We start from the raw sequence: 13,415 nt of genomic DNA on the forward strand, positions 1-13,415 counted from the left end.
AATAGAGGAAAGTTGAATCCGATTGAACGAAAAAACATAATGAATATGCCCACAAAAATTTTATGCAACGAAATACACTTTTAATTACCTTCTCAGCTTCACGCATAAATAGTGTCTTAAGAATAGACACAAACAACACTCAAAAACAAAGAAATTAAGAGTTATTATCTTTACTAAAACACAGTACACACTCGCTCGATCATATCATAAAAATGATGCTTTTAATGAAACACAATGCTTGCGAAAAATCCCCCTAAGAATTGAAATCCAAACTACCATTCATGCGATTTGATACCTCGAAGCCGCCCCAAACAAGTAATAAGCTCATACAAGTTTGAATTCTGAATATTAATTTGTTTTATTCTTTTTTTAATTATCATTCAGGGTGCGTTTGGGTCGACGGTGTGATGCCACATCATAATTTTTTCTTTTTGTGAAAATTATGTTTTGCCAGTTTTTTTAAATAAACTGCAGTTGAAAGCTACGTTTTGCCACCAAACCCGACTAAGTGTGAAGATTGCTAAAAAACTGCGACATGACCTTTTTTCTTAAAAAAAATTGTAGTAGCTACCATAGCTTTATGAATAATATATTCTTCTATAGCATCTTTATAGTTGCTTCTTCAAATTGTTGCAGTTGCCACAAACAAACCCCAGAAGAAGCTTGTGTTAAAAAAGTTGCGGTGTATAAATTTTTTTTTTAAAAGATCAAACCGCAACTTTCTAATAGTCTAATTGCAAAATTCAATTTTTAATTGCAGATTCTTAAAGAAGCATGTAAAACAAAATTTTGTTAAGTAAAAAATTAGAAATACACCCTCATTCATTAGAGAAAATATTATGTTCGGAATTCTAATATACGAACTCTAATTAAAATTTGACGTATGTTCTTCTCTAAAGTAGAGAAGAAGAGAGAAGCTCAAAGCCCATCTCACTCAGAGTACAATATAGTTGTAAATGTACTGACATTTTTCTTGAGTAAAATCATATTATAGTCTGTGGCTTTCATATGAAATTACGTATTTAAATATTTTTTTATTTAGTAGTGCTAAAGAAAATCTCTAATAGTAAAACCATGCAGTACTAAACATCTTAATATTCCGCTACGTTCACGGGAGCCGTGAGGATAGTGGACCCGATGAAGGCGGTGGGGAAGCCCCCCACATGGTGGGTATCATTTGCGCGGTTGTGGAGGGGAGAAGAAGGCGAAGCTGGAGAGGGGATGGTTTTGGCGGGAGATTTTTCCGTTTGCGTTAAAGCTTTAGGCTAGCTTGACGTTTCGTAAATGGTATTCCTATTATTTCGGTCTTAAAACTTTACTTGTTAGATAGGTAATGGATAGGTTTCGCGTTGCATGTAAAAACCCCAATTTTGAGATTTAGGAATGCTGGCGGGAGGGGACGACAGATTTGTACTTAGGCACAGTAGTCGGAGGGGATGATGGAGGGCATCTGAAGACGCTGGGATGAAGTTGAGAACTACGTGTATCGAGCGAGCTAAGAAAAATGGTCCAACAAGAAGAATCCGGCGAGATTATGGGCTCTGGCGAGGATTAAATGCTTAAAAAATGCACTGTGAAGCTGCGACCTTTCACATGGCGAGGGAAGCCAAGAGGAGGAGGTGAACTGCATTGGGGATAGGGTTGTAAAAGAGCCGAACACCAGCTCCCGCTCGTTTATATTCAGAACACAAAATATTTATTATGTTTGCTGTTTGCGAACAAAAATTTATTTTGACAACCCTAGTTGTACATGCAGTTATTAGGAGTGTAAACAAGTCACGCTTGAGCGAGTACAAACTCGACTTGTTAAATAATGTCACTGTTCGTTTATATATTGAGCTCAAAAGTTTTATTTGCCCGCTTGCTTATCGAGCTGTACACGAGCTATTCACAAAGTCATAAGATGTTATGAGTAGGGAGATATTTAAATTTTATTTATTTATATTAAAATGTTGATTTAAATAAAATATAATATATTTTTATTTTATTTTTATTTATTAATTTTAATTGATTATAAATCTGATCGTTGGTTTGTTATGAGGGTAAAATTAACCTTTTACTCTGCAAACCGCGGACAACGCTCACAAAGCCAGACGAGAATAACAAATTGAAATGAAAAATAAATGGGTTTCATTGAAAGAGAAACTAGATCAGCATTGGAGCCAAATAAATTAGAAAAATAATTTATGGCATTCTCTAAAATACACAACATTATAAATGTTGGGTAATGTGTAGATCCGGTCCACCGAATTTAATTAGCTTTCTAATTAAGAATCCCACCTACCGCTCACCTACCTTCTCACCTATCGCTCACCTACCACATTCCACCTACCGCTCTCTTGATTTCTATAAATAGCCTCTTATGACTTGACAGAAGCCATGCCAAAAGCCACAAGCCAAGCAAGGCCAAACCATGTCCTCTAAGAGAGAAAGAGAGGAAGAGAGAGAGAGAGGAAGGGAGAGACGAAAATATAAATATTTTTTGTAAATGTCGAGATACTCGAAGGTGTAATTCTTCAAAGAAATAAAATCCTCTGCAGCCCCGTGGACGTAGGCAGATTCCACGTAAATCTGTGTGTCGTTCTGGTGCTTTTCTGCATGCAATTTTTCTCATTCTATTTTTCATTTTATTGTCGTCGTTTTTCACAACAACCGGTATCAGAGCCTTGGGTTCGGATCTAAGGAAGAATGATGAGCGGAGACGAAGTGATGACATCAGGGATCAAGAAGTTCAATGACACAAATTTTGCCTACTGGAGGATACAGATAGAGGACTACCTCTATGGGAGGAAACTTCATCTTCCGTTATAGGGAAAATGACCGGAAAAGATGGACGAGGCATAATGGGTGGTATCAGAGCCTTGGGTTCGGATCTAAGGAAGAATGATGAGCGGAGACGAAGTGATTACATCGGAGATTGAGAAGTTCAATGACACAGATTTTGCTTACTGGAGGATGCAGATAGAGGACTACCTCTATGAGAAGAAACTTCATCTTCCGTTACTGGAAAACGACCATAAAAGATGAATGAGGCGGAATGAAATCTGTTGGATCGAAAGGTTCTGGGGTTATTCGATTAACCCTGTCTAGATCGGTTGCCCAACACTGCGGATCTCATGGCGGTTTTATTAGGTATGTATGAATAACCATCGACGAGTAATAATGTGCATTTGATGAAAAAGTTATTCAACTTAAAGATGACGAAAGACGTGTCTGTTGCTCTATACCTGAATAATTTTAATACTATCACAAATCAATTGTCATCTGTTGAAATTGATTTTGATGATAAGATACGTACACTAATATTGTTGGCTTCATTGCCAAATAGCTGGAAAACTATGAGGATGACAGTTAGCAGTTCTGCAGGTAAATTTAAGCTGAAATATGATGATATTCGTGATTTGATTTTGACTTACGGGGTACGCAAGAAGGATTTTGGCGAGACCTCGTGTTCAAGTTCGGCGTTGAATGTTGATTCCAAATGGAGATCACATGACAGGAACTCAAATAGAGGAAGATCAAAATCAAAGTATGGTCAACAGGCAACATGTTGGTATTGTGGCAAGGCTGGCCACATAAAAAGGAACTGCAGGAATTCAAAGAAGAAGGAAAATGATGATGCTAATGTTGTATATGAAGAAATATGAAGAAATACAGGATACAGGATGTGCTATTGCTGACAGTTCACAGTTCTGTTGATGACTGAATACTGGATTCAGGGGCTTCCTTCCATACATCTTCCCGCCGGGAGTTTATCGAAGTTATGTTGCAGGTAATTTTGGGAAGGTACATCTGGCTGATAGAAAAGCTCTGAGCGTGGTGGGGATGAGATACGTTGATATTGCACTCCCTAACAAGAATAAATGGACTTTACAAAAAGTCAAACACGTTTCTGAGTTGAAGAAAACCTCATCTCTGTTCGGCAGCTCAATGAGGGTAGTCATTCGGTAGTGTTCTCATATAACACTTAGAAGGTTACCAAAGGAGCATTAGTATTGACTCGGGGTAAGAAAAATGACACTATATATGACCACAGATTTACTCAGACGTTGACATATAAGTCAGAGGTGCATTATGAGGAAGCAAAAGAAAGTCGATTTCCTGAAAAGTGGTAGAGCGCCTTAGGCAAAAAAATCAGACCTTATACAAACAAATGTTGGAGAACCACAAAGCTATAAAGAAATCTTGCAAGATGAAAATTCGAGCAAGTGGGAACCAAGGTGGGGGAGACGCGTTCCATACCAGGGAATCAGACTTGGGAGCTGGCAGAACTTCTACCTGGGAAGAAGGCATTGCACAACAAGTGGGTGTACTAGATAAAGACTGCGCTTGATGAAGGTAAGAGGTACAGAGCTGGACTTGTTGAAAAGGGTTTTCAATAGGGGCAGAATATTGCTCATGCAGTGGGGGTTGTAAGCAGATACAGGAGTAACCCAGGAAAGAACTTGGTGATACAAGGCTACGTTGACGGTGATATGTCATCTGACGGTATTACTCGTGAGAAACTGAAGTTGTGCTCGAATTCAGCTGGTCTTCTGACATAAAAAACCAGGGCTTTGAGTTGTAGAGGTGGAGGATATCATATTTGAGGAAAATGTCGGTATAGCTAGTAGATGATGCAATCAGTAGGTGATGCAGTTATTGTCCCAGTCTCCAAGTGGGAGAATTGTTGGGTAATATGGAGACCCGGTCCACCGAATTTAATTAGCTTTCTAATTAAGAATCCCACCTACCTCCCACCTACCTCCCACCTATCGCTCTCTTGGTTTCTATAAATAGCCTCTCATACCAAAAGCCACAAGCCATGCCAAAAGCCAAAAGCCAAGCAAGGCCAAACCAAGTCCTCTAAGAGAGAAAGAGAAGAAGAGAGAGAGAGAGGACGGGAGAGAAGAAAATATTGATTTTCTTGTAAACGTCGAGGCGCTCGACGGTGTAATTCCTCGAAAAAATAAAATCCTCTGCAGCTCCGTGGACGTAGGCAAATTTGCCGAACCACGTAAATGTGTGTGTCACTCTGGTGTTTTTCTGCGTGCAATTTTTCTTATTCCATTTTTCACTTTATTATCGACGTTTTTCACAACAATAAAACCTGTTCCAAATGAGGCCTAAGTTTATGGCAAAGAGTTTGAGCACTACACTTCGGTCCACATCGGTCCACACCTATATTTAATTGTTACTTCGTGCTTTCACTCCGATTTTAAATTTTAATTTATTTTATTTTTTGTCTTGCTAACGAGACAACCTCTTACTGTTTATTAAAATTGTCACACTGCCAAACATTTTAGATTTTTAGATTTTAGATTAAAACTGTCATACTAAACTGATTATACTGCAATACAAGTCTTTGATAAATAATGCGCTTCTAGCCTGTTTGCTTAACAAGCCCTGATAATCACTTTTCATGCATGCTTTAGTCCAACACAGAGCATTGGTATCCTGTCCTACACATTCTTGAAGAAGACGGAGAAGCAAGATATTATAGTTCCTATGGTAAGCAAATTTCCTTCAATGTTTTGTTGTTTTTCTATTCTAAAGTTACATTTCCATGAAGTTTCACATCATTTGAGTATTCTTCAAAAGAAGTTGATTTAAATCTTATTTACACTAGGATTTGATTGTCAATGTTTATTTTATTTTATTTTTTATAATGATAAGTTAGTTTCATTTCATCCTTTCATCTATGACTAAAATCCTCAATATAGAATGCTTTTTTTTTCTTTTTTTTTACTTTCTATTAGGCATGTAATTTAACTCTCGACTGATTTATCTTAATGATGCTTATTTCTATCATCAGATTGATTATGAAAAGAAAGATAATGATTGGCATCGAATGGAAAGATCCTCCTCTGTTGCTTGGAAAACAAATTTGGACTTAATACTTCAATGGTCTCCTTATAATAGTGAAGCTGATCTGCTTCAACAGGTATATACCTTCATTACTTTAGATAGGTGGATGGATTAGTATCGTCGTTTTCATCGCATCTTCAGCCAGTACTGAGCAGGCTTGGGTGATTGGTATCTTATAGATTCACAGTCGTCTCTAGAAATTATTTTACAGATGATGGAACTCTATTTTAGATATTCTTGAAATGACTGTAATGTAATAATTTTCAAGTGATTATATTGGTTGAATATGATAAAAATATTGAACTGTTTATCAAATAACATTCAAACTCTTCATAGTTAAATAATTGTTTGTTTACTGCTTAATTAGATGTCATTCTACATATCCCGTTCTTGTAAAATAATTTTTTCGGTCTTCTCATTTTTGAAAGAATTAAATTTTAATCATTTATTGAAAATCCTGAAGAATCCTGAAGCAGCATGATAATTTTGATTTTTAATAAATCCAAACAAAGAGTTATCATAGACTGGATTTAGGATTCACTTTGGCCTTTGTATTCTATAAGGTAGTGGCCTCCTAGTCTAAGCCCCATAACAATTTAGCTTATATTTATCCTGCTTTTAATTGCGTTGGCGATCTTGAAAAATTTTCTGCATGTTGCTGTTTTTGTGTGCAACCACCTTTAAAGGTCTATTTTGGCCAAATTTATGTTTTTGTGTGCAACCACCTTTAAAGGTCTATTTTGGCCAAATTTTTGACAGCTTTGCTTTCCAGATTTCTCACTCAGCTTCATTTAGTTACTGCTTTGATTTCTATTGGGGAAGCTATTTTTCACAACCAGATTTGATAGTCTGCATTAGTTGTAAAACGTTTTCTTACAAAAAATATGTATAGTACTTCTATTGACTTTTGGAAAAGTGACTTTCTCAACAATAATTAAGAGTGAAGTTGATGGGTTAGTCTTGGATTTGTCTTGTTTTAAGATGACCCATTTGTTTTCGGGTTTGCATAGGATGTCGTTGTGGAGGGAGTGGTCGTGAAGGAGTGGAGATTTAGGTTGCAGGAGGTTGTAGGCAAGATTTGGTACAAAGGGTTTTAAGGTATTCTCCAGCTCTGACACTGTGAAGGGTTTTGATAGGAGTATTGAATTGTTTCTCCACTAGATTCTTGAACTTTACAAATTTATTGATGGCTTCATTTTTATGGCGAAGTGGATAAATCCATGAAAAATGAGAGTATTTGTCAACAAAAGCAACATAGTATTTATAGAGTTATAGCTGGGGTTGGGGAAGGCCCTATACATTCGAATGAATGACTTCTAGAGGATGAGATGCATGCGATTTAGATGTAATGTGTGGAAGTTTATGACTTTTAGCTAAGTGAAATGAAGTACATCATAATTTTTTTGGATGAAGAACAAAGAGATGTACTTTTAACTAATGTTGATTGAATCTTGAGAGACGGGTGGCCGAGACTACGATGACGTAAGTTGGTTATTAGTTGAATGTTGCTTGGAGCGAGCAATCTTGAAGGCATTTCAGTTGTAACAAACATTGTATGGGGTAGAATCAATGCATTGATAATTTATACCCCATTGCCGAAGGAAATTTGTGCAAAGGGGTTGAGGCATTCTCCACCTCCATCAGTGTGAAGGGTTTTGATCGGAGTGTTGAATTGTTTCTCCACTAGATTCTTAAACTCAACAAATTTATCGATGTTTTATCTTCATGTTGAAATAGATAAATCCATGCCAAATAAGAGTAGCCGTCAAAAAAAAAAAAACTACTTAGTGTTGCAACCATGAGAGTTGTTTGCTTAGATTGATGTAATTCCTTGGAGGCTTTTTGTGCTAGATTGAGTTGCTTAGTGCACAACAAGGTATAAAGATTATGAAGGCTGATAGGATGTAGATTTGTTCAAATTGTTGTTTTAAACCTACGGTAGCTTGGAGATAGTCAATTGAGGGTATAAGGGATGATGTCCTCGGAATCAAGGTTTGCTTCGGCGATGGAAAGTGTCAACCTTTTATTGTTGGAGATTTATTTGGGTCATACATTAGTCTCTCATTGAAACATTGTGCAATTTGTTCTTTAATTGGTAGATTGGAAATGGCGTTCCAATTTGGACCATATGTTAGAGTCAGTTTGAAGATTTAGGACATAAGGAAGGAGGGTAGGAAATAACTAAATATAGAAAGGTTGCAAGGTGCTGATCTATGTGTGTCCATTTGATGTAATCAATATTTGGCATAGGTTTATCCATGGAATCGACGCTGTAATGCTCTGGACAGCTGCAAAATACATTCCAGAATCCTTAGTAGCCATTGGCTCGAAATAATTTAAAAATTTGGGCCTTTCATGTGGGGTGATTATCAGGAGTAAGTTGTGTGGAGATGGTGCTCTTGATGTTTTCCATGAGGAATTTTAGTTGGCCGGGTATGAGTTCGTCTTCCGGCATTGAGGTAGAGCTGGCATTAGGTGCCGCAACTTTTTTAGAGTTGGATGAAGAATTCATGGTGATATTCTTGGGTTGCCACTGAGCGTAGGCTTTGAGACCATGAATTTACAGCTTCTTCATGACTAAACATAAATGGAGAAAAGAGAAAGGAATAGACAAACATGCAGAAAGGAAAACAGAACTTGTGGAATCATATCTTATTTATGTTCTAGACAAGTAAATTGGTATTTATTGAGGTGAAAAGAGCTGTTGGTTATAACTGAATCGTACAGGAGTATCAAGATGCAGTTATGTTTGTTTTAGTTAGATTATTTTCTTTAGTTTTTACAGAAGCTACTTTTTACAATCATATTTGCTAATGTGCGTTATAAGAATGCTGCTGACTGACATTTTCTTAAAAAATAATGTATAAGCTTCACACATTTTGAAAAAGGGACTTTCTCAGCAATGAATTTATAATTGTTGTTAAAAAAAAATGCAGCAGGGTTACCGTTGGAAACTGTTGGAATTTTGTGGTGTATTATCTTGTTTGCTTAAGAAAATGTAATATTCATTTTTTGTCACATTTCACTCTTGGCAATGCAATCTGTTTCGTGTCTCAATTACCTGTGTTATTATGGATCATTATAGCCTTCTGGTTTCCTTGAATACTAACCACCTTCCTTACAAAACTTAGCATTAAGTAGTAAAAATGCTGTGTTCACCTATATTTTTAAGTTTTTTGTTATTGTCTGCATCTTTGTAGTTCAATTTGATGGCTGATCAAGGGACAAGAATAATTATATACAACCTATGGGAGGATGATGAAGGACAGCTTGAACTTGATTTTGTTACTGATGCTCAAGTGAGTGGTATATGTCCCCATTTTTCTTTGATAATTTGCAGTTATTTATTTATTTATTTATTTTTATTTTTTGTCTTAGTTTGTGCTTTTGAGTAATCGTAGGATTTATGGTCTTATACTGAAATATTTATGATAATTGATTTTGAATAGATTTAATTGCTTCTCTTTTTGTTACTTTTATGGTTCAATTTCAACCAAGAAAACCTATATACACTAATAATCTTTGCATGTTGATTTCCAATGTGGCAGGACATCCAGATCAGAGGTGCTAACAGAGATGAGAAAAAAATTGAAATGTCTAAAAATTTTCCAAACTCGAGACATTTTCTTACATATCATCACTCAATGAGGGTATGATCACCATTATATTGTTCCCATTTTATGGAAAATCAACTGCCGCTTCATTATAACCATAAATATTTGTAAACCAATATTATTTGAAATGCTAATATTATATTAATTGAGTTTCTTTCTACTTATTATTGATTATCATTCTTTCTAATGGTTATCATGGTTAAGTTACTTTCATTTTATTTTCTTATCCTTACGTTTCTCAGTTGTAGGCCTTCAGTTTATCAATCTTCTGTGAATTTTACGATTATCTCTAGAGAGATTGTGCTTTGTTTATTATGTACACTATTTCTCTTATCTCTGTTTGACTTGCTATTTATTATGAATGATAGAGGATACTGTATGCATGCGTTTGAGACACTCAGAAATATCATCAAACAATCAGTATGTTCATTTTTGAGATTTCAGTTGCATAATAAATATCAAAAGCTTTGGTGGAGCAGTAAACATTATGGTTTTTACATGAGCTTCTTATTGTTGCTATGCAATGTGAAAATTCTCGGAAATTTTTTATGTTTGCTAAACTTATCTTTAATGTTGAAATACTAGGGAGGGATCACTTTGTTATTTTATTTTATTTTTTATTTTAATTTTATTTTTTTTATATTTTTACTTAAAATAAAACATGTTTGGTGTGTTACAACCTCTTTAGTTTTTTTTTTAAATTTTCAAAACAACTTTTAGGTTTATCGAGCGCTTTTAAAACAAGTGAATTCATTTTTGAAAATTTAAAAAAGTACTAAATAAATATGTTATTAAAATAAAAACAAATCCAAAAAAAAAAAAAAGAACTCAAACAAGCCTCATTTGTTTTCTTTTATAGTGTCCAGCAAATTATATATTGGATTGATTTGATCTCCCAAGGATTCAGTCCCTATCTGGTGGCATACTGGAGCGATGTTGGATTTCCTAGAGCAATGAAAACAACTTGTAGTACAAACATATTGCTCCATGGTGAAGCACTTTGATATTAAATTTCATGGATGCAATAGGATTTCAATTTAACGGTGAATGGGGGATTGTGTAGAATTCTAATGTGATAAGATCTTGCTAAATGTAAAGAGTATATGATTAGTCTTAAACTATTTAGCTAATATACATGTTTGGCCCAAGCTTTATGTTGAAGATATTATTTGGTCATTCGTATATCATGGCCAATTTGTTCTTCTTGTGTATCACACACTAACAGTAGATTTATTTATCAAGTTGTGCAATTTTTTTTTCTGACAATATTGGGTTAGAAACTATATTTTTTGAAATATGAAATATTTCCATGTAATGATCACTTGGAGTCAGAGTTCATGATTGTCGCGGCAATCTTAATTATTTAAACTAGTCTTATATATTTATTTTCAAACTTTCAACTTCATTTGGAAAAAAACTCTACCATATATTTTACTTGGTCTTCTTGACTATAAATGGATCTCCTTTTTAAATAGTTAATTGTTGTATTAATTACAAATCATGCATAGATTCTAAACCGAGTACTAATATATTGGTTTTTACAAAACTTCACATTGTTCTTGTATACTGATTTTCTATGTTATTATCCTTGCCAGAGTTATGCGTCAATTCTTTATCTTAGACTTCCTCAGAGTTTCAGAATAATTCTTCGTGGCAAAGAAATTGAACATCATAATATCATAAATGACATGATGATGAAAGAGGAGAAAACTTACAGGCCACAACCAGCCCTTGATGGGGTGCCCAAGGATTTAAATGTAAATAATTTATGACTTGTTTTGCCTAGTTCAAATATAATATTGAGTTTTATAGCTAATATCATGCAAAATTTCTATGACAGATTTTTGCTGTTGTGACCATCGGTTTTGTAAAGGATGCAACAAATCATATTGATGTTCAAGGTTTTAATGTTTATCACAAAAATCGACTGATAAAGGTAAGCATAGAGATACTTCTTTGTGCAAGTTATTGCACATTTCATAAGCTTATGTAAAAAAGTTTCAAATGAACTAGTTCATCTTAATACTCTATTTAGTCCGATGACATCAACTTGGCGACATGGTTTGTTGGGATCAAGGTTAAAAATTAGATCAGACTGGTCGGTTCAACTCGTTTTTCTATGAACCGGGCATATGGTAGTTATCGGTAGCCTCAAGTATCGCTTTTGCATCATCCTGTGAAAACTAATTTGATTGGTCGGTCAAATTGGTGAACCAATTAACCGTTATCGATTATGAAGAACTGGCCGATCTAAATTAATTTTTTACTCACCTTTAATTCTCAACTAAATAGTTAAAATTTTACATATAAGATTTAAGTTTATAAATTTTATTATAAATAAAAAAATTAAAATCTAATTAATATGAGTTAAATCAAAATAATCCATAGCATGCTCATCACCATTAAGGTGACTTATAGTTCAAACAACAAAATTAGTCTTCTTTTATATAAACAATAAAATGCTAAATCTACTCCATGACATGGGGCTAAAAAATTGTGGATAGTAAAATTTAAGTTGGGTTACAAAATTGAAGAATTGACTATAAGAATAGGGTCTAAAATTATTAAATAGGTTTGTTGACCCCACTTTTGATTGAGGCCTAGTTTCTCTTTTTTTTACAGTCTAGGATCTAGCCATAGGACTTTCCTGTCGACTATTCCTAGAAAACTAGCGAAAGAACTCTCCCCGTTAGAAATTCCGAGCTTTTCTTCCCTTGACTTGAAGTTCCGCATAGTAGTTTTGGTCTCTAGCACTTAGTAGGTGGGGCTACTGTGAAGAAGCTCAAGGAGAATCCCTGTAGGACTGTTGGCCTCAAGATTGACTGTACACGTTGACCTGGCATCGTCGCACTCCGCACCGTCTTGTTTAATTGAGCTTGAGCCGAGTTTTTGACGTGATTCGGGTCGCGACGCATTTTTATCATGATCGTCGACGAGGTTGCCTAAACAACTTCGGTTGACGAAACGGACTGCGCCGACGCATCTGGAACGTCGATTTTGCCTAGGGGGACGTTCGTTTCACTACGACGACGTGTCTGGGGAAAGATACACATTTAAGTGTTAATTATAATAATAAATAATATTTTATTATTATTATTATTATAATTAATAACTTTTATTAATCCCCAACCTAATTTTATTTTTCTTCCCCTCCCTTCTTCTGTGTCTCGATCCCGTGGCCTTAAGGTTGGCTCGTTCGGTCGCCTGGCCCGCTCCCTCTTCGTGCCGTTGGAAAGGCTCGTTCGCGCGTTCGCCTCTCGCACGCCCGACCGTAGCGCAGGCTCCCCATTCCTTATCGAATCTCATCCTCTGCCGCTCTCGCAGGCCCGTATGGGGCGTCTGGTCCTCCCGTTTCCTCGAGCCGAATACAATCCTTTGATCGCTTCTTCTCTTTCTCTCGTCTATATAGGACTCGACTTAGAGCATTAAAAAAAAAAAAAACTCTGAGAAAGGGAAAACTCTGCCAAATTTCTTTCTCACTTTCTTCTTTAATTCCTAGTGCTTGGGTTGACTTCCTCTTGCTGTTGGAAAGGAGTTTGAGTTGGGAAATATTTTTCTGAAACTTTAGTGCTGGATTCTGCTTTAAAGAGGTACTCCTCCCCTCCTCTGTGCCTTGCTCCCTTTCGGTTTCTCTTGGCCAGGCTGCTGGGAATAGTTTTCTTTGGATGGTACAACTTGCTAGGCTGGTATTGCACCTATATTTTAAAATATTTTTTACTTGAGCATCTAGAAATGGAAATGTGAGCATGTTCTAGGAGTTAGACTTGATTACTTCCTTAAAATGGTGAAACTAGGCATGTTTCTATTGAAAGCAATTAGGAGGGTTGAAACATGGCTTTGAGACAATGTTAGCTCCTCTTGCAAGCATGTTAGGATATGTATCATGAAGCTTTTCATTTATTCTTATCTAGCATGAGACATTAGAAGGTTTATTTGGTCTTTCACGCATGTGGG

At 35.7% G+C, this 13,415-nt stretch overlaps 1 protein-coding gene across 1 annotated transcript in view; it reads left to right on the forward strand.

Moving 5' to 3' along the window:
* LOC110032755 (protein MICRORCHIDIA 7-like) overlaps window positions 1-13,415 on the forward strand; it is a 28,475-nt gene that overhangs the window by 6,721 nt on the left and 8,339 nt on the right. Inside the window, exons 7-12 of the mRNA XM_020736502.1 lie at window positions 5,415-5,490; window positions 5,795-5,923; window positions 9,048-9,146; window positions 9,396-9,497; window positions 11,057-11,218; window positions 11,302-11,397. Coding sequence (XP_020592161.1) covers window positions 5,415-5,490; window positions 5,795-5,923; window positions 9,048-9,146; window positions 9,396-9,497; window positions 11,057-11,218; window positions 11,302-11,397 — 664 coding nt within the window. The remainder of the gene's footprint in view (window positions 1-5,414; window positions 5,491-5,794; window positions 5,924-9,047; window positions 9,147-9,395; window positions 9,498-11,056; window positions 11,219-11,301; window positions 11,398-13,415) is intronic.

Source organism: Phalaenopsis equestris, unplaced genomic scaffold (assembly GCF_001263595.1).
Source record: "Phalaenopsis equestris unplaced genomic scaffold, ASM126359v1 Scaffold001019, whole genome shotgun sequence".
NCBI classification, from domain to species: domain Eukaryota; kingdom Viridiplantae; phylum Streptophyta; class Magnoliopsida; order Asparagales; family Orchidaceae; genus Phalaenopsis; species Phalaenopsis equestris.